The 27,015-nt window shown below is 45.3% G+C and overlaps 1 protein-coding gene across 1 annotated transcript; it reads right to left on the bottom strand.

Moving 5' to 3' along the window:
- Positions 1-5,110: 5,110 nt before the first annotated feature.
- LOC147976246 (uncharacterized) lies at positions 5,111-25,893 on the bottom strand. Its single transcript, XM_087520793.1, has 2 exons — positions 25,182-25,893; positions 5,111-5,211 (listed from the first exon to the last, which is right to left on the bottom strand). Exons 1-2 carry the CDS (start codon positions 25,891-25,893, stop codon positions 5,111-5,113), a joined length of 813 nt encoding a protein of 270 aa, XP_087376919.1.
- Between the last annotated feature and the right edge of the window lie 1,122 nt (positions 25,894-27,015).

Here is a 27,015-nt window from a genome sequence, read left to right as displayed (position 1 = left end):
GATCTCGGGTAGGGGGTCCCGAATTGTGAGTCTAAGGCGGATGGTAACGGGATGCAGGGGACACGATGTTTTACCCAGGTTTGGGCCCTCTTGATGGAGGTAAAACCCTACGTCCTGCTTGATTATTTTTGATAATATGAGTAGTACAAGAGTTGATCTACCACGAGATCAGAGAGGCTAAACCCTAGAAGCTAGCCTATGGTATGATTGTTGTATATGATCTATCGACTAGCCTGGCCTCGGTTTATATAATGCACCAGAAGCCTAGGATAACAAGAGTCCTAGCCGAATACACCGGTGGGGAGGAGTCCTTGTCTTGATCACCAAGTTTTGTAGAATCTTCCATGTATGCGGCAGCTGTCCGAACTGGCCCATGAGTATACGGCCATGGGGGTCCTCGGCCCAATCTAACAGATCAGGAGATGACGTGGTGAGTACCTCCTAGTCCAGGACACCGTCAGGGGCGAATCGTTTTTTTGCCCGGACGCACTTCCTTGCGTGCGAAGATGTAGCTGGTGGGTCCCAGCAGTCAGGGGGAAACGTTTTTTTTGCGAAATACACTGCGGTGGATGACGGCGAGGCCTAGGAAGGGGACGACGCGGAGCTGGGGAAGACGCGGCAGTGGATGCCCACACGTAGAGGAGTACGAGGGTTCACTGGTTCGTTGTGGTGTGAGGCTGCCGTCGCCGCAGAATAACAGGGGGTGCCGGTCATTGACCACGTCGACCAGGCCGCGTCGAGAGCACTAGGGCGGTGGACGACGGCGAGGCCTAGGAAGGGAACGACACGGAGGCAGGGAAGACTCGGCAGTTGTTTCCCACGCGGAGGGGAGTACGACTGTATGAGGGTTTACTGGTTCGTCTGCCATCGCCGGAGCATAACAACAGGTGTGGGTGAGTAGAGGGATGGCTAGGCCAGCGATGGGAGTACGGTGGGGCGGTGAGGCCTGAGCGGAAGCACAGCCGACCGCGGGGAGGAGGGAGCAGGCAATCTCACCGGCGCTTGTTTGAGCGGCTGGAGGAGGAAGAGCAGAGATTGAAGAAGCACGACAGCCGTTCGATGGACATCCAACAGTCACTGCTTGTGCGTCAACCTTTTTATAGGAAAGCCTCAAATCTGTGGAAAACAACATACAACCCATCTGCCGTTATTTCTAATAATTTACAGCCCATTTGCTAATTCTTAAGGTTTTTTTTTGGAGCCCATATTCTTTCTGTTAGCATTACAGCCCATATTGTGGCCACGGTTAAAAAATTATACGAAATTTTGCATATTTCGGTGCGGTCCGAACTGTTTTTAGTCTCGAAATTTCGACTCACATTCAAACTGATTTTAAAAATAAATGTATATCAATATAAAATCCAACAAATTCTCCACGCATAAAAATTAATGTAATTTAAAATCTCGAAATGAAAAAAAGATATTTGAAACTAATTGCCGGTTTGATGTGTTTTAAAAATGTACATCCCATTTCTCATTACTGATGGGCCATTTTCTCGGCCAGCCGAATGAAAGCTCTCCTCGTCTTGAAAGATTTGCAGCCCAACAGGCCTGACAAAGCGACTTACTTGGCAAATCACAAAAAAACTGGGCTGTGGCCGTGGACCCAGCTATCAGCCTCTCCACGTACAGTACTCTTCCGATGGATGTCGTTCCTTGACCACGTTGACCACGCCGCGTGGAGAGCACCACAGCGGTGGACGACGGCGAGGCCTAGGAAGGGGACGACGCTGAGCCGGGGAAGACGCGACAGTGGAAGCTCACGCGGAGAGGAGTACTAGGGTTCGCTGGTTCGGCTGCGGTATGAGGCTGCCGTCGCCGCAGGGCCTGGCCGGCGGTGGGAATAGTAGGGGGTGGTGAGGCCTCCGCGGCAGCACAGCCGGCCACGGGAGGCAGGAGCATGCGACACGACCGACGCTGCTTTGGGCGGCTGGAGCAAGAAGACCAGAGGTTGAAGAAGCACTACAGCCGTGGGATGGACATCGTACGGTCACTGGAGTTAGAATCGTTCATATTGACTAAGTTGCCAAAGCCCTTCGTCCCCGTCAACTTAGTAGGCCCACAAGTCAGCCTCCCACCAAGGTGGGTCCCAGCTAGCCGGGGGAGTATTCATTTTTTTGTGCGTAATAAGGAGGCACTTCCGGTGGGTCCGAGCTGACAGCGGGGGGAACGTTTTTTTCACGAAATACAGTGGCCTGTCAGGTGGGTCCCAGCAGTCTGGGGGCAAACGTTTTTTCGCAAAATACGGTGGCCCGTCTAGTGGGTCATTGCTGTCAGTTGGAGGAATCATTATTTTCCGCGTAATAAGGATGCACTTACTTGCTGCGGCCGTGGACCCAGCTGAGACTCTCCACGTACAGTATACTTCCGATGGAAGTCGTTCCTTGACCACGTTGACCTCGCCGCGTTCCGTTGCATGCATGCGTCCATGGGCGTGGTGCGTCCCCACTGTCAGCCTCTCACGTACAGTCATCTTCCGTTGACTCTCGGTTGTTGACCACGTTGACCACACCATGCCGAGCGCACCCAGACTTGAACGACCCGGAGATGGGGAAGACGGGGCAGTGGATTTGCAGCTGGAGAGGAGTGGGAAACTTCACTGGTTCGGGTGCGCGGCAGCACAGCCGCGGTGCCGCCCACAGCAGACAAGAGCAAGATAGAGGTTGAAGAAGGAGCATGGCTGTTGGATTAACATCCAACGGTCCAGCTGCTAGAATCATTTGTTGATTAAGTTGACAAAGCCGTGCGTACACGTCCGCTTAGTAGGCCCACAAGTCAGTCACCAAATCTGACGGGTCCCAGCTGTCAATGGGATGAATAATTTTTTTCGCAAAACAAGGAGGCACTTCCTTCCGTGCGAAGATACAGCCGGTGGGTCCCAGCTGTCAGGTGGAGGAAACATTTTTTCAGCTTAATAAGGAGGAACTTTCCTTGCGTGTGACCATGGACCTCGTGGGTCCCAGCTGTCAGGCTCTCCACGTACAATCCTCTTCCGATGACTCCCGTTTGTTGACCACGCCGCACTGAACGCAGCGAGGCGGTGGACGACGGCGAGGCCCTGGACGGGAATGACTCGGAGATGGGAAAACGTGCCAGTGGAGTCGCAGATTGAGAGGAGGAGAAGGGTTATAACTAGTTCTATTGCGGCGTGGGGCTATAGTCTATGGAGAATAACAGGAGGTGTCGAGGGGTGGAGGGATAGCCTGGCCGGCGGTGGGGTAGCGCTTCGCAGCGATGCGTGCTAAGCAGAGCCGCTAGCCGCCGGAGGCCGGACCAGGCGGTCTCGGTGATGCTGGAGGAAGAAGGCGAGATATTGAAGGTGCATGCCAGCCGTTGGATATAAATCCAATGGCTGTGGATGAAACAATCATTTGTTGACCAAGTTGACAACGCCCTGCATAGGCTTCGACCTATTGGCCCACATGTCAGCCTGCAAAAATGTGGCATATATTTAACCCACGTTTTCTAGAATGTACAGTCCATTTGCTGGGCTGGGTGAACAAATAATTTCACGCCAATCAGGCCCATTTATATTTTCTAAGAAATCCCAGCCCATTTGCACTTCCTTGAAATACACGTATTAGGTGGGCTCGTTATATATATAATGTTATGTTAGAAGGAGCAATTAATATCAAAGAATAAACCGAAGATGCACATTATATATATATATATAATTAAGAAATTAGCGAGTTATTGCTCAAAATAAAAATGAGTGCATTATTATTAAATTGGTCGTTAAAATATTCACAAGCTTTTGTACGCAATCACCAGGATTTTCCTTGCCTGTGAGTCAAAAATAACCAGGATTTTCCTTGCCAACTTCCGTTAAACATTTACTTTTATAAGTTAATAACACGTGGGATGTTTTTATAATGTATATATAAGTCTCTATAAAATATACGATAATAGTAATAATATAAATCTTTCCCTAATAATAAAGCACGGATTGACTCTTTGGGTTCACCGTCACAATACGCTTCTTTCCGTGAATTTACGCATTCAGTTTTTTTCCGTTAGTTTTGATCGACAGTCCGTCCAATTGCTGCGAGGCGGTACTAAAAACTGTGTCCATCCAATTGGTCCACGTCCACATTCTCTTATTGGTCCTGCATGCATGTTTCGGCCTGCATGCATGCTTCTGTATCTGTACCTTACCTGATTTTCACACATGTACTCAGAGTAATCCCACCTCGATTGCTTACATGAAAGTCTACCAGTTTATATACCTAGGAAAATTGCATATCAACAACGAGCCTCTTGAATCAACAAACACAAAATGAGAACAAAGGGAAATTGTACAACAAAACGGTAGTCCGGCGTGAAGCTGTTCAGTCCGGCGCTCGCCGGGGTGAGGAAGCGGAGGCGCAGCGCGCAGATGCTTGCGACGCAGCCTGTTCCACACGCTAGCCACCTCTGCCACACACGATATGGACACGAGAGTGGTGGCAGGGGTGGCTTGAGGCTCGTGGTGGACCAGATCCAGCGAGGGGAAGGTCGGATCCGTCGGCTTGGAGAGGGAGGTGTGGAGGAGCACGCGGGACAGAGGGCGGAGGAGGATGGAGGCGGAATGCCGAGGTCGGGCTGTGGACTCGGAGTGGAGGAGCCACGGAGAGGCCCGGGAGCCACCACGACAGCCACGAGAGCGAGATGGGCCTGGCCATGCTCGGCGGTCGTTAGCTGACTTCGTGTTTCTCTGCTGATGATCCCTGACCACCTGCTGCCCGGGGTCAGCTACATGCTGTTATCTCATTTTGCTTGGTAGTTTCATTCTTGCTTAAGATTAGACCTAGCCGTGTAGATGCAGATGGACATTGGAGGTACAGTGTTGGCATTGACGACTTGGATAAAAATATTTTTGTATGCACTCCGAGTTGGTCAGTCTATATACACTTAAATTTTCACATTCAGTTTCCTTCAGTTAGACGACAACAAGGAGATAATGCACTCCTTTTTCTGAAAAAAATATCATAAGGGGCATCTTTTGGAAGAATGACGAGCCATGTTGGCCGTAGTTGGAGTGAAAGAATTACAACTTTTTTGTGCCAAATAATCAAATATAGCACTGGTTCAGAAAAAAAACCGAAACCATGAGAAATGTTGTTGTTGGATGTCAGTGCGCATCATATATCCTCTTGGCCATGCCGGTCATAACAGCAACAAATTTCTTCAGGCTGGTGATGCTCATATTGTCAATCATTCTCACTGTGGTGCCTGAGACAAAAACTCCTAAGGCAGTTTGGTAATTTATGACGTTATTACACCGGAGCACATGTAATGACAGACTCGGTAAAGAAGAATAGAACGTAAGTGTGAGCCATATTTTTTCCCGTTGCAACGCACGGGCCCTTTTGCTAGTATATATAATGTGGTTAGAAGGGAAAACATAAATTGGACACAACATTACTTTTACAAGAGACCTGCGTTTTATACCCCACAGTAGGCATACTAACAAGTTCACACACAAATACAACAGAAAAGGTAAACATTCATATCAAACTCAGGTTCACCGGACACGTTCATATTCATATCCAACATTCACTATCAACAACTCAAAAGATTCATATATACACAAGCTCAGCATATCTATGCATCCAAATGATTGATAGATCACACGACAATATTCATACATAATTCACAAAAAGATTCAGATATACACATGTTCAGTATGTTTATGCATCCAAATGATTGAGATCATAGCCAATATGATCCATGGACGAACTTTAATTACCTAGGGTACAGACTGGTAAATGGTGTTCAATCGGAGGTACTTCTTGCTAAAATTAGTTCTTGTACGAGTAAACTTTCGAGTACATAAGAGGCAACACAGACAATCTGAACTTTGCTTGTAGGTTTATCCTCAAATAGTGGCCTCGTGCCGAGGGAGGTTTGAGCAACTTGGCCACTACTTTCATCCAACTAGTTTACTGGCTCATCTTGGTCCTGTATCTCGCCAAAATTCTACATTGCAGACGAGAAAGGAGGTGATACGTCTCCAACGTATCTATAATTTTTGATTGCTCCATGCTATATTATCTACTGTTTTGGACTATATTAGGCTTTATTTTCCACTTTTATATTATTTTTGGGACTAACCTATTAACCGGAGGCCCAGCCCAGAATTGCTCTTTTTTTTGCCTATTTCAGTGTTCCGAAGAAACGGAATATCAAACGGAGTCCAAACGGAATGAAACCTTCGGAAACGTGATTTTCTCACCGAACGTGATCCAGGAGACTTGGACCCTACGCCAAGGCATCAGAGAGGCGGTCACGAGGGTGGGGGGCGCGCCCCTGCCTCGTGAGCCCCTCGATGCTCCATCGACGTACTCCTTCCTCCTATATATACCTACGTACCCCCAAACGAACAGATACGGAGCCAAAAACCTAATTCCACCGCCGCAACTTTCTGTATCCACGAGATCCCATCTTGGGGCCTGTTCCGGAGCTCCGCCGGAGAGGGCCGTCATCACGGAGGGCTTCTACATCATCATAGCCTCTCCGATGAAGTGTGAGTAGTTTACCTTAGACCTTCGGGTCCATAGTTAGTAGCTAGATGGCTTCTTCTCTCTTTTTGGATCTCAATACAAAGTTCTCCCCCTCTCTCGTGGAGATCTATTCGATGTAATCTTATTTTTGCGGTGTGTTTGTTGAGATCGATGAATTGTGGGTTTATGATCAAGTCTATCTATGAATAATATTTGAATCTTCTCTGAATTCTTTTATGTATGATTGGTTATCTTTGCAAGTCTCTTCGAATTATCTGTTTGGTTTGGCCAACTAGATTGGTAGTTCTTGCCATGGGAGAAGTGCTTAGCTTTGGGTTCGATCTTACGGTGTCCTTTCCCAGTGACAGAAGGGGCAGCAAGGCACGTATTGTATCGTTGCCATCGAGGATAACAAGATGGGGTTTATTTCATATTGCATGAATTTATCTCTCTACATCATGTCATCTTGCTTAAGGCGTTACTCTGTTTTTAACTTAAAACTCTAGATGCATGCTGGATAGCGGTCGATGAGTGGAGTAATAGTAGTAGATGCAGAATCGTTCCGGTCTACTTGTCACGGACGTGATGCTTATATACATGATCATGCCTAGATATTCTCATAACTATGCTCAATTCTGTCAATGGCTCAACAGTAATTTGTTCACCCACCGTAGAATACTTATGCTCTTGAGAGAAGCCACTAGTGAAACCTATGGCCCCCAGGTCTATTCTCATCATATCAATCTCCATCACTTTAATCTTGCTTTGCTTTTTTACTTTGCCTTTACTTTTTACTTTGTATATCTATACCAAAAATACCAAAAATATTATATCTATCAGATCTCACTCTCGTAAGTGACCGTGAAGGGATTGACAACCCCTAATCGTGTTGGTTGCGAGTAGCTATCATTTTGTGCAGGTACGAGGGACTTGAGCGTGGCCTCCTACTGGATTGATACCTTGGTTCTCAAAAACCGAGGGAAATACTTACGCTACTTTGCTGCATCATCCCTTCCTCTTCGGGGAAAACCAACGGAAGCTGAAGAGGTAGCAAGAAGGATTTCTGGCGCTGTTGCCGGGGAGGTTTGCGCGAGTCAAGATTTGACTCCCGACAACGAGCCATTTCTGGCGCCGTTGCCGGGGAGTCTACACAAAAAGTCAACATACCAAGTACCCATCACAATCCCTATCTCTCGCATTACATTATTTGCCATTTGCCTCCCGTTTTACTCTCCCCCACTTCACCCTTGCCATTTTATTTGCCCCCCCCTCTCTCTCTATCCTCCCTCTATTTCTCTATTTTCCTCTTTTTGCCCGTTTCTTGTTTGCTCGTATGGTTAGAATAGTTGTTTATTTATTACTAAACAGAGAACCTAAGATCTATGGATCCTCATCCGCTTGCCAACCTTTTTAAGAGATCCAATTATGATGAACCAATTCCTAGTGATTTGGATGCACTAGATTATCTTTATAAGCTTTTGCCTGAAATCCGTAAATCTGAAAATTGTGATGGAATACCTTATGGAGTGATTCACGATAGATCTTTGAATAAAAAGCATGATTGCAATGATTTTACTATAAACTCTCTTGATTCATTTGTGCTAATAATATGCAAAGCCCTAATCTTGGGGATGCTAGTTTTTCTATGTCCCCTACTTGTTGCAATGATCATGATTGGGGTGATTCATCTTATGATCTTGAAAATTTATTTAAACCCCATGATGAATATGATATTGATAATAGTGTTTCCAATATTATTGAAAGTGGGTTTGGAAGAGTGTCAACTTTAGATCCCACTATTTTGGAAGAGTGTCAACTTTAGATCCCGCTATTTTGGAAGAGTGTCAACTTTGCATGCATATGCATCGTGTTGAAAATATTTTGTGTGATAGCTATTTTGTTGAATTTGCTTATGATCCCACATGCAATTATTATGAGAGAGGAAAATATGGTGGTAGAAATTTTCATGTTACTAAATTACCTCTCGTTTTGTTGAGATTGCTATTGTTTCTTTCCGCTTCCTTGCATATGCTAGTTTTTGCTTGCCTTGATTTGTTTGCCTATAAGATACCTATGCATAGGAAGTATGTTAGACTTAGATGTGTTTGTCACATGTTTTATGATGCCCTCTTTGTGCTTCAATTCTTGTCTTTCATGAGAGCATCATTGAAATATTATGCCTAGCTATAAGGCTTTAAAAAAAGCGCTTCTTGGGAGTCAACACAATATTTGTCCTTGCTGTTATTTAATAAATAAATTATCTAGCCTCTGTTTTGGTTGTGTTTTTTGTGTTTAATTAGTGTTTGTGCCGAGTAGAACCATTGGGAAGACTTGGGGAAAGTCTTGTTGAACTTGCTGTAAAAAAACAGAAACTTTAGTGCTCACGAGAACTGCTTTCATTTTTATTTTAAGAGTGCTATTTAGTTAATTATTTTTCATATGATTAATATATGAAATCCTCACGTCCAGCAATTTATTTTAGAATTTTTGGGGTTCCAGATCTTGCGCTAGCTACAGATTACTACAGACTGTTCTGTTTTTGACAGATTCTGTTTTTCGTGTGTTGTTTGCTTATTTTGATGAATCTATGGCTAGAAAAGTAGTTTATAATCCATAGATAAGTTGTAATACAGTAGGTTTAACACCAATATAAATAAATAATGAGTTCATTACAGTACCTTGAAGTGGTCTTTTGTTTTCTTTCGCTAACGGAGCTCACGAGTTTTCTACTTTAAGTTTTGTGTTGTGAAGTTTTCAAGTTTTGGGTGAATTCTTTTGATGGATTATGGAACAAGGAGTGGCGAGAGCCTAAGCTTGGGTATGCCCATGGCACCCCCAAGATAATACAAGGACACCAAAAAGTCAAAGCTTGGGGATGCCCCGGAAGGCATCCCCTCTTTCGTCCACTTCCATCGGTAATTTACTTGGAGCTATATTTTTATTCACCAACATGATATGTGTTTTGCTTGGAGCGTCTTGTATTATTTGTGTCTTTTTGTTTTAGTATGCCACAATCATCCTTGCTGTACACACCTTTTGAGAGAGCCATACATGAATTAAAATTTGATAGAATACTCTATGTGCTTCACTTATATCTTATGAGCTATGTAGTTTTGCTCTATGTGCTTCACTTATATCTTTTGAGCGTTATAATTTTGCTCTATGTGCTTCACTTAGATCTTTTAGAGCACGGTGGTGGATTTTTTTTAAAAAACTATTGATCTCTCATGCTTCACTTAAATTATTTTCAGAGTCTTAATAGCATGGTAATTTCCTTAATAATAATATGCTTGGTATTCAAGATTTGTGAAACTTTCTTTTGAGTGTGTTGAATACTAAGAAAAGTTGGATGCTTGATAATCATTTTGAGATATGGAGGTAGTAATATCAAAGTCATGCTAGTGGAGTAATTGTGAATTTGAGAAGTTCTTGAGTTAAAGTTTGCAAGTCCCGTAGCATGCACGTATGGTAAACGTTATGTAACAAATTTGAAACATGAGGTGTTATTTGATTGTCCCCCTTATGAGTGGTGGTCGGGGACGAGCGATGGTCTTTTCCTACCAATCTATCCCCCTAGGACCATGCGCATAATACTTTGGTTTTTGATGGCTTGTAGATTTTTGCAATAAGTATATGAGTTCTTTATGACTAATGTTGAGTCCATGGATTATACGCACTCTCACCCTTCCATCATTGCTAGCCTCTACGGTACCATGCATTGCCCTTTCTCACATCGAGAGTAGGTGCAAACTTCGCCGGTGCATCCAAACCCCGTGATATGATACGCTCTTTCACACATAAACCTCCTTATATCTTCCTCAAAACAGCCACCATACCTACCTATTATGGCATTTCCATAGCCATTCCGAGATATATTGCCATGCAACTTTCCACCATCCAGTTTATCATGACACATCCATCATTGTCATATTGCTTAGCATGATCATGTAGTTGACATAGTATTTGTGGCAAAGCCACCGTTCATAATTTTTTCATACTTGTCACTCTTGATTCATTGCATATCCCGGTACACCGCCGGAGGCATCCATATAGAGTCATACTTTGTTTTAGAATCAAGTTGTAATCATTGAGTTGTAAATAAATAAAAATGTGATGATCATCATTTAATAGAGCATTGTCCCCAAAAAAAGGGAAAGTCCAAAGAAAAAAGAAGGCAAAAAAAGGGGCAATGCTACTATTCCTTTTCTACACTTGTGCTTCAAAGTAGCACCATGTTCTTCATATAGAGAGTCTCTTGAGTTATCACTTTCATATACTAGTGGGAATTTCATTATAGAACTTGGCTTGTATATTCCAACAATGGGCCTCCTCAAGTGCCCTAGGTCTACGTGAGCAAGCAAGTTGGATGCACACCCACTTAGTTTCTTTTGTTGAGCTTTCATACATTTATAGCTCTAGTGCATCCGTTGCATGGCAATCCCTACTCCTTGCATAAACATCAATTGATGGGCATCTCCATAGCCCATTGATTAGCCTCGTTCATGTGAGACTTTCTCCTTTTTGTCTTCTCCACATAACCTCCACCATTATATTCTATTCCACCCATAGTGCTATATCCATGGCTCACACTCATGTATTGCGTGAAAGTTTATGAGTTTGAAATTATTAAGGTATGAAATAATTGCTTGGCTTGTCATCGGGGTTGTGCATGATGAGAGCATTCTTGTGTGACGAAAATGGAGCATGACTAAACTATACGATTTTGTAGGGATGAACTTTCTTTGGCCATGTTACTTTAAGAAAACATAATTGCTTTGTTGGTTTGCTTGAAGTATTATTATTCTTTATGTCAATATGAACTTTTGTCTTGAATCTTCATAATCTGAATATTCACACCACAATTAAGAAGATTTGCATTGAAATTATGCCAACTAGCACTCCGCATAAAAAATTCTTCTTTTTATCATTTACCTACTCGAGGACGAGAAGGAATTAAGCTTGGGGATGCCTGATACGTCTCCAACGTATCTATAATTTTTGATTGCTCCATGCTATATTATCTACTGTTTTGGACTATATTGGGCTTTATTTTCCACTTTTATATTATTTTTGGGACTAACCTATTAACCGGAGGCCCAGCCTAGAATTGCTGTTTTTTTGCCTATTTCAGTGTTTCGAAGAAACAGAATATCAAACTGAGTCCAAACGGAATGAAACCTCCGGAAACGTGATTTTCCCACCGAACGTGATCCACGAGACTTGGACCCTATGCCAAGGCATCAGAGAGGCGTTCACGAGGGTGGGGGCGCGCCCCCTGCCTCATGGGCCCCTCGATGCTCCACCGACGTACTCCTTCCTCCTATATATACCTACGTACCCCCAAACGAACAGATACGGAGCCAAAAACCTAATTCCACCGCCGCAACTTTCTGTATCCATGAGATCCCATCTTGGGGCCTGTTCCGGAGCTCCGCCGGAGAGGGCCGTCATCACGGAGGGCTTCTACATCATCATAGCCTCTCCGATGAAGTGTGAGTAGTTTACCTCAGACCTTCAGGTCCATAGTTAGTAGCTAGATGGCTTCTTCTCTCTTTTTGGATCTCAATACAAAGTTCTCCCCCTCTCTCGTGGAGATCTATTCGATGTAATCTTCTTTTTGCGGTGTGTTTGTTGAGACCGATGAATTGTGGGTTTATGATCAAGTCTATCTATGAATAATATTTGAATCTTCTCTGAATTCTTTTATGTATGATTGGTTATCTTTGCAAGTATCTTCGAATTATCCATATGGTTTGGCCAACTAGATTGGTAGTTCTTGCCATGGGAGAAGTGCTTAGCTTTGGGTTCGATCTTGCGGTGTCCTTTCCCAGTGACAGAAGGGGCAGCAAGGCACGTATTGTATTGTTTCCATCGAGGATAACAAGATGGGGTTTATTTCATATTGCATGAATTTATCTCTCTACATCATGTCATCTTGCTTAAGGTGTTACTCTGTTTTTAACTTAAAACTCTAGATGCATGCTGGATAGCGGTCGACGAGTGGAGTAATAGTAGTAGATGCAGAATCGTTTCGGTCTACTTGTCACGGACGTGATGCTTATATACATGATCATGCCTAGATATTCTCATAACTATGCTCAATTCTGTCAATTGCTCAACAGTAATTTGTTCACCCACCGTAGAATACTTATGCTCTTGAGAGAAGCCACTAGTGAAACCTATGGCCCCCGGGTCTATTCTCATCATATCAATCTCCATCACTTTAATATTGCTTTGCTTTTTTACTTTGCCTTTACTTTTTACTTTGCATCTCTATACCAAAAATACCAAAAATATTATATCTATCAGATCTCACTCTCGTAAGTGACTGTGAAGGGATTGACAACCCCTAATCGCGTTGGTTGCGAGTAGCTATCGTTTGTGCAGGTACGAGGGACTTGAGCATGGCCTCCTACTGGATTGATACCTTGGTTCTCAAAAACTGAGGGAAATACTTACGCTACTTTGCTGCATCATCCCTTCCTCTTCGGGGAAAACCAACGCAAGCTCAAGAGGTAGCAGGAGGCGGTTGAGAAAATGAACCACCCAAATTTTTTGTGCAGTTCAACCGAAATGGAGCATCCTTGGCGTGCAGACTGATTAAGTGCCAGATGAATATACGCGTCAACAAACTTGTCTGGAATCTTTAGACTCCATGCCATATAGTTCGCTACCATATGTGCCCCATAACCAAAAGGCACAAGTTGGGACCAAAGACTGAACTGTGTTTTTCTGGGCTATGCACCAAGCAATATTTTTGGCATTCACTCTCCTAATACTTGGAGTTTGACAATTGGTTGACGCCAGTTGATACTCGAATGAATATAGGCACTTCTTGTCAACATCGATGCTTGTCTGAGTGAACTTTGGAGTATATAGCAGCAGCATAAGTACCTGTCCATCTGATCATTTTGTGCAGTTCTACTGAAATCACCCGATGTAATGATTTGCCTGCGAGTTCAGGCTCCAAATTACTCCTTTATGAAATCGGCAAATAGTAGCACAATACCAAATTACCAATACATATGTCAGGCACAATAATCAGGATAAAGACTAGTACCAACCTGTGTGAGGTAGCATATCAATTACTATTTCCTTTGACTGGAAGCCGAGATAAGCCAAGCGACTGATAGCAAAGGAAGAAAGCAAGCGGAGATTAGCGACTGACAGGAAAGGACGGAAGCTGTCGAGGCAATGAAGCACCCAAAGTTTTTGTGCAGTTCCACCAAAATCGAGCATCCCTGTTGGCACATATATTGAGAGAGTGAGATTACTGTAATAGCGGGGCTAGTTGATGAAACATACACTAACAAATAGAAGCACCCTCATTATCTTAATGGGTAAAGTTAGCAACATAGTAGTCTTGCTTAAAGAGAGGTATTAGTTTATTTAATCAGCGCCAATTAGCTCAACTCAACACTCAAAGCATTGCCATTTATCATAGGTTGCAAAACTTTAACATCCAAAGATAAAGGAGTTTCTCATGATAGTAGCACGATACAAATAGAGATGACAGCAAACTAATTTGGATGAAGGCCGTAGGCCCGTACCAACCTGAGAAAAATTTATTCATGTAGTCCCATAAGAGATGATAAATCACTCACTGGAATCACACAATAGTATATATTTTTGTGCACTTCAAATGTATGGTTGAAATCACTCTTGTTTACCAGTGCTGAGATTATATCGAAAGATTATCAAGAACTTCCAGCAGAGTTAAAGCACTGGCTGGGATACAGTTCATTGTATTGTCTTATGCAGTTCCACTAAAATGTATGATTGGCACAACATGATCCCTGTTTGCACAAGTAGGAACAAGGTGAAACATTCATTAGCTTAGTGAGAAAGGATAGGAAGACATTAGCATATTACTCAAATAGTAGCATCAAATTCATGATGGACAATACGCAAAACATTGCCTCATTGAACCAATGGCAATAAATTGACATGCAAAACAATAGCACTATTATGTCATGACACTAATAATATTCCCTCCCTGCTCCACCACATGATTCACCTCCATAGACAAACATACACACGTACATGATTCAGCATAGGGTCCTACTAAAGATTTGTTTAACTCCAATAGGAAAATTAGGCAGTAATAAATTAGTGGTACTTAAGTACTCCTAATTAATTAAGTGAGACAACAGAAGTGGAAGGGCTCCTTGGAGGATCGTCTTACATGTAAGGTAGTCGTTACCGGAGCCCTTGAATGGCCTCAACTGAGGCCTCTGGCTTCAGCAAGATCGCCTTGGCACTGTTTATTCTTCTTCTTCTTCTTCCTCTTCATGCTCTGTTTCTCTTTTTCCTCACCAGTTGGTGAAACCAAGTACATGATTGGCCTTCTAATTCAGAATTGGTTTTGTCAGTGAGGGAGTACAAGTGTACTAGTAAAAAATAGCATTATTTTCTCATGGCGGTCGAAAAATAGAGATGAACACATGCATTAAATACCATTCTTACCTAAAGGAAGGTTATGGCGCAAATATGGATGATGAGGATTGGAACACATATCTCCCTTTGTGTAGTTCCACCAAAATGACCAACTGTTCCATTCTGACATTCCAGTTAAACATCACAAAAGTCACTTCTTTTAAGAAGAGTTTTGTGCAGTGCACCAAAAGGTCACAACAGCAACCAGGTGAATTGGATATCCCTGTTTGCAAAAAAAGGCACAGAGGAAATAGTCAGAGTCTCAAACAATTGCAAGCAAAAACATTTGGCTAAACTTGTCATGGCTTATAACAGTGGCATGGCTTCATTTTTACCAGGGACATTAGATTAAGAACAGTGGGTGCACCAGCAGTCCAACACCATGTACGTAAACAGGGGCATAAAGTGGTGATTCATAGCTTGTTGCCCCGAGAAACAAACATCCAAGAAACATATCTGGGTTGGTCCCATTTTTGTTCACTCTAGCCACCTACTCCTATGTGTGGATAGCAAATCTAGTCCTGGTCATACCACTGTGTACAACGTTACCCCTATATTTCCCTTTTCAACCAAGAGATCGGTTGGATGACCAGTCCATACTACTTTCACCCCCTTTCCTTCCTATTTGTACCAAGTCCGATGTACATACTAAATTCCCCCACCCCCACTTTATTTCTTGTTTGAAACAAGTACTCCCTTCGTCCGGAATTACTTGTCATCAAAATGGATGTGTCTAGAACTAAAATACATCTAGATACATCCATTTCAATGACAAGTATTTTCAGACGGAGGGAGTACAAGATTCGACTCCATGAAGTAGCTTTACCTCTAACAATAGAAAAAAATGTGACATTGGACCATCCGATCGAGAGGGGCTGAGAGGTAGAAAATGATGCACATGTAGCGACGTAGCGAGCTGGGGAAGTAGAGCTAAGGCGGTTTCGAACGAAGATATACCTGAAGGTCATCGGGATGTGGATAGGTGGGCGGCGGGAGGCCGGATCCGCCCACAGGCAATGATGAAGGGATCGGAGGACCTCCCACGCCGGTGCTCGGCCAGAGATAACGGTGCGGCCGGCAGTGGGTCTCCTCCCTCGCTGTCGATGACGGCCTAAACGCTGCCCCTCCTCCCCTTCACCGGCGGAGGGGGATACGTCCGGATCTGTAACCAGTGGTGAGGATAGAAAGCCAGTGTTTTTTGAAGGGAGAAAGACAGTGTTACTACCCCTATCTTGTTTAGATCTAGAGAGGATGAGAGTGTGTGAATAGAGCAACTCTAGCAAGCAAGCGCGGAGGCTCCGGCCTATATATACGTAGTGGGGTACTTTTCCTTTTTCACTCCATCAAAACAATCGTTTAAAATTGTGTACTACTACATGCCAGGTCGCGGTTTTTTTAGTTGTTGATTGTTTATTGAGATAGCTACCCACTTGTTCTAACTGGTGTTACGGTGTGCCAGGTCGCACTTTGTATCGTTCAAGTCTGGTACTACAAGTCTGTCCATTAAATGAACAACCACCCCCTCGTAAAAATTGTGAACAAGCCCATGGCTAAAATTAGCGGAAACGTGGGTTGCCCCAACATGCATTATTATTTATATTTTCTACTCCCTCCGTTCCTAAATATAAGTCTTTTTTATTAGCCACACCTAAGACAAGAATTTTTTTATTAGCAGTGAATCCCACATGTCAGAGACACAAAAATTGTGGCAAGATGCCCTTAGGCAAGCCAAAGTGTGTCTAACAATTTGAGCAACTCAGGTTAGGCAAGTGTGGCACGTGTGGGAAAAATAATGTGGCACCATAAGACAAACATAGTCACAATCCAAACAGCCCCATAATTATTTGTGACATGCATGAAAATTTGGTTAGTTAAATTTATAGTCAAAATTTGGCATGGTGCATCAAATCAACACATGCAAGTATCAAAAGGAAAGTCATGGCATGCATGCACGCGTTGTACTCCCTCCGTTTCCAAATATAAGTCTTTTTAGAGATTGCAACAAGTAACTACATACGAAGCAGAATATGTCTACTCCTACATACAAAGTAGCCCATTTGAAATGTGTAAAAAGACTTATATCGAGTGCAGTGCTTTGATGTGTCGTGTCAACTCGTACAAGACCGAGAAATTTTATTACTACAACGCCCTCTCCCTCGCGAACTGAGCTCCGGTGCCTTAACTGCACCTGCCTTTGGATGCATGACAGGAGGGCAAACCACCTGTTGGGCCCACCTGTCATAGACGCAAAGGCAGGAGCAGTAAGTAGAAGCTTTCGCTACACGCTATCCCTCCCACACGAGGTGGACGGACATGCACCAGTGGATTCGATACTGTAGAAGTAGGAGTAACATCATTGTTCGTCTTCTCGAAGAGGCGAAGAGCCAAGCGCAACCCGAACGTGGCAGTTGCAAACGCTCGCGTGGTGCGGTTCCTTGGAGTACTAGCCAGGCTCTTGCATGAGAAAAAATTGCTATTATTTAACAATTAAACTCCATTATCCATTGGTTGATACTTATTCTGCATAGGTCCACACACTTAGCACCATTTCCTCCTGGGGTCACCAATGTTTATTTGCTAATTAATAGCATTGCATGCAATGAACTAGCCATTGCAAGTCATTAAAAGCATGCACACCTCTCATCTCTTATTGGTTGATATGTCAAGAAACAAGAAACAAGGTAGAAGTTAATGCACCGCGCCTAAGTGTTTTGGGACTATTTGGTTTTCGTAAGATGACTTACACACCTAGACGGAGGGAGTAGTATAGCCCTGTAAACCAGAAAGGAGTATTTGCCTTTCTAGAGATTTCAACAAGTGACTAGACTACACCGTGTGCAGTACTCCCTCCCTTCAGGTTTATAGGGCTCAAATCTCAAATCTCATGAACCAAGGCATTTTGCGATTGGAGGAATGTATCTCGTACTTTACAAAACTACCCTAATTAAACTCATGCATTAATTATGTAGTTCTCTCGTTTTCCACTCCGCCTTGGTCGCGGCGCACAATATTGAGCACTCCTATATGACTAGCCGCTCTATCTACACGCGGGACATTTCAAAGCATCCGGGCCCGCATGCCATCCACCAAATCACAGCGAGGTGCTACAGTCGAGACTCACCTGTCACCCCAGTGTGGCCGTCATGACCCGTCATATCACAAAACCCATGCCTTTACCAGCAGTGGTAAGGTGGCCTCCAAGTTGGACTGGACGAAGCAACCATCATTTCACTGGAACGCTCGTTCAAGCCCTTTCTTCCCTTTCTTGAAGAAAACCTCACTCCAGGCTACTCACTTCTGCCATTTTTCTTCTATACCGATGAAGGAAAGGTGGGCGAATCAGTTATGCTGCTATATTTTCATTCCAAGAATCTTCTTTTTGCGAAGCACCAACCGATTCTCACATCCTATTCTTTTCCCGTTTTCATTGTGATTGTGGTTTCCTTTCGATTGCTTTTTTGTTTGTCAGTTCATTGATGGATCCTGGAGCACTAGGCAAAGACTTGCCGGCGGACAACCCACTGGAGACAGCGATCTCCAGGAAGCGAGCACCGACCAACGAGTTGACCGTGTTGGCGGGCCAACCCATGGAGACGAAGAACTCCAAGAAACAAGCACTGGCCAAAGAGTTGAGGACGTTGGCGGACGAACTCCTCAAAGGAAGTTGGAAGAACAGCAAGGGCCCCACCGTGCCTACTCCAATAACTCTGATTGCCACCTATGTGAGGCTCAAGACCGAGTTTGAGGAGATAGTCGCCGTTGAGAAGCAGTATTCCCCTGGCAAGGTGATGGCCCCCATCGAGGACGAGGAGATGGCCCCCGGAGGGATGAGATCCCCTGGTGAGCTGCACAAGGTAAAAAATAATGGCTTATTATCATTGTGGTTTTTGATTATTTGCAATGTGCTTCCTAATATGTTAGGGTTGTGCAGGTGCCGGTGGACGTCCTTGATGATTCCGATGTCGTGGCCCGTCCTGTTGGCATCGCCCCGGAGATCGATTCCGATGCCGCTGTCCATCCTATGGACATAGCCCCAGAGATCGATTCCGATGTCGTGGTCAGTCCTGTGGACATCGCCCCAGAAATTGATTCCCATGCCACTGTCCGTGTTGTGGCCATTGCTCGAGAGATCGATGACAAGAAATAGTTGGCTGCGCTAATCCCTCAGGGTAGTTTGCATTGCCCTGTGTTTAATTACCAGAATGATGCGTGTTATCAAACCATCTTAGGGCTAGTGCACTGTCTTGTGTGGGAGGATCTTGCTACTTTTGTTTGATAGTGAATCATGCGATGAATCATGCGAACCCTCTTCGAGTTATGGAAACAGATGTATCCTCACCAGCTTTTGATGTAATATATGGCATGCTTAGATGTAAGTTTGAACTGTTTATCATATCAGCAGGGCTTGTTTGATGATTCTTGGTGTTAGTAGGCTAGCTACCGTGTGAGCTATAGTACTTGCAAAACACTCACCGAAGAGAAATGTTGGGGCTAATGAGCTCGTGGTACGCTTATACTTATCCCTCGTCGATCGACCAATAGCCCTAGCTCCTAAGATTGTAGGCTTAGCGATCGTTCAGACAATAGTCGACATACATTCAGGCCTCATTTGGTTCATAGGGTAGAAAAATCGTAGCAAAAGTACAGAGAACGTGCAACACAAAATCATAGCAGTGCAGAGACGTACCCCCCCCCGTTCCAAAATAGATGACCTAGGCGGGCTAGTTTGGCCTAGTGGGTTTCAGTGATATGACGTGGTACAGTGCCGTCCAGTCTTCGCGTGTGGTAGTAGTATTGCGGGTACAGTAAGTTTTCTTGAAGAAGCGGAATTCAACGAAGTCATGATGGTTCCTTCGTCTGAACAACTTACAGTGGGAAAGGTTGGGCCTGCGATACGACCGGGCTAGACCAGGGTAATTTTGTGCATGGCAGGTGGACCAGGATGGCCGACGTCCCACATGTCGGTGAATGAAAGTACTCTTTCCAATATAGAGGACGAGCAACGAGTATTCATTGTTTATTTTTGATGAAAGCTATTGTCTCCACTGTTGCGACGGAGGAGTGTGAAACACGGCAGCCTAGTGAACTTGGCATGTGCACCACTCCCTCCTTCCTCATTAATGCCTAGGTTACAACTTTTTCTCACTTTCTCTCTATCTATTTCCTCTCAAATGTTTTTTTACCTTTATTTTTTAAGACACAATTGTTTTATGCCTTTTTTAGAATTATTTTTTATACCTAGGAGCACGTGTAGAGACGGGCTCTTGCAAAGCCCACTCGTTGACTTTGTCAATGCCTCTCTCTTCTCCACATAAGGAGTACTACTTGCTATGGATGCATGCGGTGGGCAGCTGGTGTCTTGAGGGGCCAGGGCAGTGAGAGCGGGCTCCGGAAGCGGTCCGGACTCCAGCATGGCCCACCTCACATTATCACCATATATTTCTTGGAGTCCGTGCGCGGCGGGCGGGCGATCTCTTCTCCCTCCCCCGTTTCTCTCTTCTCAGCGGACGCTCGCCGAGCGATTAGATTTCAGCTATCGATGGTTTATTTAATTACGGTCCCACATGTCAGTGAAATTGCAGGACAACGCATGTCCCCTCTGGTGAGCGGCGTGCGAGCCGGACTATCGGGGTTACGACGCGTACGAGTCGTAAGTGTGCCGCCTTTTCCTTTAGAACTTGCGAATCGTAACATTTTCACGCGATTGATCGATAGAAATCCAGAACAAAATGATGAGGGCGGTGATTTCCCGCTCGTTAGGCGGGCTAGTTCGAGTGATATGACATGCTACAATGCCGTCCACTTGCTCCATTTTTATGTAAGCAAGAGCTTACACTCTTACGCGGGAGGAGTGCTAAACACCGCGGATCTGATTTTGATCGAGGGATAACTGTTCCCTACCAAATAATGGAGGATTGTTAGCGATTATAGCATGATAGTTAGGGCATCTCCAGCGCTGGCCCACAAATTTACACCGACATCTGTCCGAGGACACTGATGGATGCCATCCGATGCTGCCCGCATACCTTTCGACAACTATATGAACTAACCGGACGAAATTCGTGCAAACAAAGCAAATTTCAAATTAACCAGATGAAATTCATTACATTTCGAAAACTTTTCCTAGAAACTGGACGAAATTCATTACATATTTCACACAAACCGTACTAAAACCTACTGTAAACCTAATCTAAACGATTGCCGGCGCCCGACCACCATGTCCGGCCATGAACCCGAGAAAGCCGGCCATTGCCTACTAATGGCACACCAGTTTTGCCTACTAATGGTGCACTACTGGGAAAAGGCCTACTAGGGGCGCACCAGTTTTGCCTACTAATGGCACACTACTGGTGCGCCACTAGTACCACGCCACTAGTATTATATACTAATGGCGCACCACTGGTGCGCCATTAGTATCTGGTATACTAATGGCGCACCACGTCGTGCGCCATTAGTATAGACCAACATGCGCCATTAGTATGCCTCCCAGGGGGCCATATTTACTGATGTGCTTTGGCTTACTAATGGCGCACTGTGGGGTGATGCGCCATTAGTATCCTTTGGCATACTAATGGCGCACTGTGTAGTGATGCGCCATTAGTATCCTTTGACATACTAATGGTGCACTTTGAGGTGATGCGCCATTAGTATGAATAATAGGTTTTATTTTTTTACTTTTCTAATTTTTGCACAGGTTACAAAATATATTATTGGACAGAATATAGACAGCACCACACAGCAACAGCAGATTCATCGAATACAATAGAAGATTAGTCTCCGAATACAATTCATCATATTAGTCTCCGAATTCAAACGGCCGAACAAAGATAGAACATTACAAGTCTCGAGACCGCAAGTAGCGAGTTTGTCTTCACATTACAAGTCGATATCGATCATCTAAACTACCATCACATAGAAGAGAGTTGTGGTCATCACGATGAGCATCATCACGATGAAACTGGTCTTCATCCGGTTCCTCCAACGCTCCCTCCTCTCTCCCGCTAGACAGCGGGCGTATCTAGATGCCGCCTCTGCCCTAGTGGTGTACCCTTTGTAACTGTTATCGATGAAACGGTGAACCTGTCTCCGACACTCCTCCCAGTCGTCATAGACTCCGGGAACCTTACCCTTATACACGACATAGGATGGCATCTCTATGCACAAGCCAAACAACAGACAATACATAAGCAATATATAAGTATGCAACAAAAGGATCGGAAGAGAAAATCAAGACATTAATAGCACGATTCATGGTCGTACTAATAAATAGCATCGATTACATCTAAGTTGAACGACTGTCCAAACCAAAGAGACATACAATTCATTAAAGTTTAATTACAACATGAGCCAATCAATATTTCAGAACTACTCATAGCATCACTACTTTCGACTCGACTCATGGGACCGAAGCGTGGATGAAGCCGTCGTCTGTCGTGATGGTCATGAAATCGTGGGCGCTGTCAGCCTGCATTTGTAGCATTGTGTTTATCTCACTGTTGGATGGTTGATATCTGAGGTAGAACTGCCCCGAGGTATGAAGGACATCTTGATGGATGATTTCTGCAAACTCCGACTGGATGCGAAAGAATTCTTGTCTTATGTCCGCGTCCTGGATTGCCGCCAAGCTCGTGGCCCAATCTTTGAGATTATCTGGTAGCAGAAGGTGATGATGGTCTCGTACGATCGCTCGCATGTGATGGAGGGTGTAGTAGGCATCCTTCTGACTGCCAGGCGGCTGCTTGACGCAACAGAACTTAGTATTGTGGGCGAACACGTGCTTGCCGTACCTACGAACTGGCCTGGTGAAGGTGCCTCCAGATTTGGCGTAGCCGGGGAGAACATCTTCAAGAACTTTCTTGATATTTGTGTCACGGTTCGGGTCGAAATACGTGGCCATGGAATATTTCAGGCTTAAGAGGATGAGTGTGCAATGTGTGTCACTGCACAGAACATGGAATGTTAGAAAAAAGAACGATCGAAATCTAAGAAATCATATGTTACGGGGCGGTTAGGGGATGAATTACTCGGGAAATTAAGGCACGAGGAAGTTATCCTTATCTGGGTTTGCCAGAATGATGCCTTCGAGGTATGAACTCGCGACTTGGCGGTCCCCAGCGCTGCCCAAGAGCTTGGCACACATGTAGAAGGGGTCGACTATCACGATGTCCGGGGTCTTGTCTCTAATGATCCGCATCTCCATACTCAGCGAACATAGCCAGACGAAGGTGTAGTGCAGCGGATGAAGGTTAAACATAGCAAAGATGTCATCAAACCGCAGGACGATCGTACCCCCGATGGTGCCATCCACAAAGCCCTTGCCCTTTGGCACCTTGGCCACGAAAACCGGTATGCCACATCATTCTCTCTGAGACGCCGCTTCTCCAAAGAAAGAACACTGTAATGCAGACTCCGCATTGCACCAGTTGCAGCATTGAGCATATTTGTCGGTAGCATCGCCCTACCCGCCAAATGCACCCTCCTCGATATATCCTTAGGTGAAGGTGGCCCGTCCTGAGCACGGATCGTACTCGGTGCCGGCTGGCTCGCACCGGGGCCCTTTTTAGTCTTTCGTTTCCATCCCTTCTTCTTGATCTGCTGTAATGGGACCGAATTCTGCTCACAGACCGCCTTCTTGAGCGTGTTGGGGCTGATAATATTTCGCACCTCAGCTATCTGAGGCTCGGTGAAGGCGGTAGCTGGAGGCATCTCCTGAGAACTGAACGCTAGACGACGCCTGTTGCAATTGGGTTTCTCCGTCTTACCAGCTAGATCACGGTCGTCTTGGTTGGGTTCTTGAGAAGGAGGCCCGCAGAACTCGTCACCGTACCCACGTTCGGCAAAGTACTTATCGACGTTGGTAAATGTACCGTCGTCGTTGTCGTCGTCGTCCGGATCCTGTGCCATAGGGATGTCCAGCATGTCCGGTAGCGTTGCGGCGTTCTTGCCATGGCTTGGCGCCGGCACAACTGGCGGTCCTGTCTGTGGGGTGGTGTCCCCCGCCCCCAAACGAATCTGGCTCTTCGGCCAAAGCAGGGGCCAGCTTACGCAGGTGCTGAGGGTCATCTCATCTTCTTCGTCGGCCCTAACGGGTCGAATCGGAGGTAACAGCTCGTCGCGGCCTGGCAGCACCCGAACCACTTCAACCCTATACACTGTGGGTGGCATCGGATTACCGTGGAACATGGGGTTGCCCGGTTGAACGATTCTGCCCTTGGCAACATCGACCAACTCACCGCCCATGAAGTGCAGGAGAGTGCAAGGAACGTCGGCGGCACCCTACGAAAACATGTAGGGCGTCAGGGATGCCCAGTCAAAGGCAAGGAGATGAAGTCATCGGCCGAGAGGCTTAGTTACCGTGATGTCGTCGAGCTCGGCTAATGTCGAGGCACCGCCAACGACGGGCGTGCAACTGATGGAGGGGCCGCTTGCTGGCGAGGTGCCAGCCAGCGTACACCCGGGTGCATTAAGCTCCAATGCCCGTGCCGGCGCCGGAGACACGAATACCGCCTCCGCCGGAGACACCAATGGCGCCGCCGGAGACACCAATGGCGCCGCCTGCGCGTTGTGCGAGTTGCTGGCCGTGAAGCTGGGAACGGGGGGAGGCCCCTGTTGGCCGCCTGCAATCCACGTTGTCAGCCCATGAATCAACGTAGGCACCATGGCGTTGAGCGTCGTTCCCAGTTGTTGTTGCACTTGCTCTTGGACAATCTCCGAAATCTACGCCACTTGTGCCTTGAGTGCTTCAACCTCGCGCGACTGGCTTTCTGAGCTGGTCTTTTTCTCCTTTCGCCCACCAGCGGTATAGTATGACGACCATTTTGTGGACAAGCCTTTGCCGGCCACACGACCAGCTGACATCGGCTTACTGAGCTTATCCTTGTTTTTCATTACATTCAACGCCCTATTTAAAGGGGTGTCGAAAGGGGAGCTCTGAGACGACACCGCGCTACTGCTTTCATTGTCCTGCGGAAGGAACGTGAACCATTTAGAAATATTGGGGATTAATTAGAATGCAACCATATGGAGCTAATTACACGGGGGTGTATTCCTTACCAGAACAAGCTCAAGCGCCCTGGTCTTCGGATCCGTGGTAAGCTCCTTTGTTACCGGGTCCTCCTTGTATTGGGCCCTGAGACAGTTCCTGGTCTGCTTGTCAAGGTATTTCTCGAAGCGGGGCGGTAGGCCTTGCTCGGCACGCTCCGCGTCCTCCTTGTCCCATATAGGCTCCGCCACTCTGTAACCGCCGGGACCGAGTTGGTGGACCCCTAAGTTCAACTTCCGCATTTCTTTTCCCCCACTGACTTGATTCGGAGGTTGCGCTGCTCTCGCACTTGATCTTGAACTCCTTGTAGTCATCTTCGCTCATCAAAGGATATTTCGCCTTGATCTTCTCATAACTAGCACCTTTTTCAATCATTGCCTTCATCGTGCTTCTCCAAGTAGACAGGGCCATGCTCATCCTCGTGAGGGCAGCATTGTTCACTTTATTCCCTGAGAGGCGTGTGTTTGCAAAGTCAGCGGGGAACTTGTATCGTTCGTGCAGCTTCGTGAAGAGGAGGCTGCGCAAATTCCCTCGGTCCTTATGCCTTAGGTTCTCGGTGTTGATCGAGACGGTGCTCCAGAGAATGCACCCGAGCTGAACCGAGTACCCCTTGATTACTTCTTTGGGCGCCGTCGGATGCCCGTCGGAGTTCACTTCAGTAAATTCCTCCTTGACGGTGCCGAGAACGCTCGGGCGCCGGTCCTTTCGTTGCCTCTTTGGTTGGCTGCCATCTGTGCGTGCGCCGCCATCATCAGTGGTGGCATCCTCGGCGGCACCATCAGTGGTGTCATCCCCGACGCCACTAGGGGTTGTGTAGTCAGGATCGGTGTCTTCCGCGGCATCCTCATAGTGGTGAGGTTCTTCCTCCAACTCCTGGGATAGCTCCCAGAATTGCTTGCCGCCCGAACCGCCGGCCTCATCGTTGTGGGCCATGTTTTGCTCTAAATAGGAAAAAAGTTTGGTCAAAAAGTTGGTTATTGTCAAGGAACAAGATCATGGTCTCATCATTTAGGGTTTGTCGACACCGAGGCATCCTAAAAGCTAAGCTTTTATCATTTAGGGTTTGTCGACACCGAGGCACCCTAAAAGCCTAAGCGTACATCATTTAGGTTCTCATCGACACCGAGGCACCCTATAGAAGCCAAGGTTTCATCATTTAGGGTTTTTCGACGCCGAGGCACCCTAAATGCTAAGTTAAGTTTTCATCATTTAGGGTTTATCGATGCCGAGGCACCCTAGGTTGGGCCTAATCACTTGGCACTAATTAATCACTTGGCTCTATTGCCACCTATCTTGGGTTTATCATCTAGGGGTTATCGATGCTAAGGAATTCTAAGTTGGGCCTAATCACTTGGCTCTATTGCCACCTATGGTTTAATGCAGCAAGAATGGCGGGGCAGTTGATCCTACTTAACTAAGTACTAAGATACCCCGGCCCATGCATTAGTCCCAAGTACCCCATATGTCCTATTTTTAGCAAAGTCATGCTAAAATTCACGGAAAATTTCAGCATGACCTTTGCTGAAAATATGACATATGGAGTACCCGAATGAACGGAAGTTAATCAACATTCCGGAAAACTCAAGGGCCTCTCGGGGTACCTGCAAATTCATCATGACACAATGGTCGGAGACAAAACCCAGCAAACTAGCAAAGTTACTGACGTGTTTACAGAAATTGTTTTCTGTAAAAGATGATCATCATCTTTGCAAGTTATTACTTGTCAAATACAGAAGAAGGAACAATTTATTTGTGACATAGTTACAAATGATGATAGAATAAAGCAACACCCTCCACTAGCCAAAAAACAAGTGAAGTTTCACCCATATAAGAACAACTTTATAAAATCAGAGAAGTTGCTAAATTTTTTGTATCCTTCATATACACTGGAGTACAATGCTTAATAATGTTCCATCATCATTACAGAAAATTGACAATTGTCCATAACAGTTAACTGAATTTTTTGGCTCATAGCTTGGGTGGGTTAAGTACTAGGAGACTTTATAATGTGCAGTACAGGTGCAGTAACAGGCTTCTGAGTTAAGAAAACATTTC

Source organism: Triticum urartu, chromosome 4A (assembly GCF_056163025.1).
Source record: "Triticum urartu cultivar PI428250 chromosome 4A, HENAU_Tu73, whole genome shotgun sequence".
Lineage (NCBI taxonomy): Eukaryota > Viridiplantae > Streptophyta > Magnoliopsida > Poales > Poaceae > Triticum > Triticum urartu.
The sequence above is the reverse complement of the archived record's forward strand: the minus strand, read 5'-3'. Positions and strand labels throughout refer to the sequence as shown.

Bases quoted from the DNA above. Each gene is read 5' to 3' on its own strand.
- LOC147976246 (XM_087520793.1), bottom strand. From the start codon at position 25,893: ATGGCCCACAACGATGAGGCCGGCGGTTCGGGCGGCAAGCAATTCTGG. The intron at 5,212-25,181 runs GTCCACCAACTC...TTTTTGTCTCAG, and splicing joins TGCGGAAGTTGAACTTAGGG to GCACCACAGTGAGAATGATT.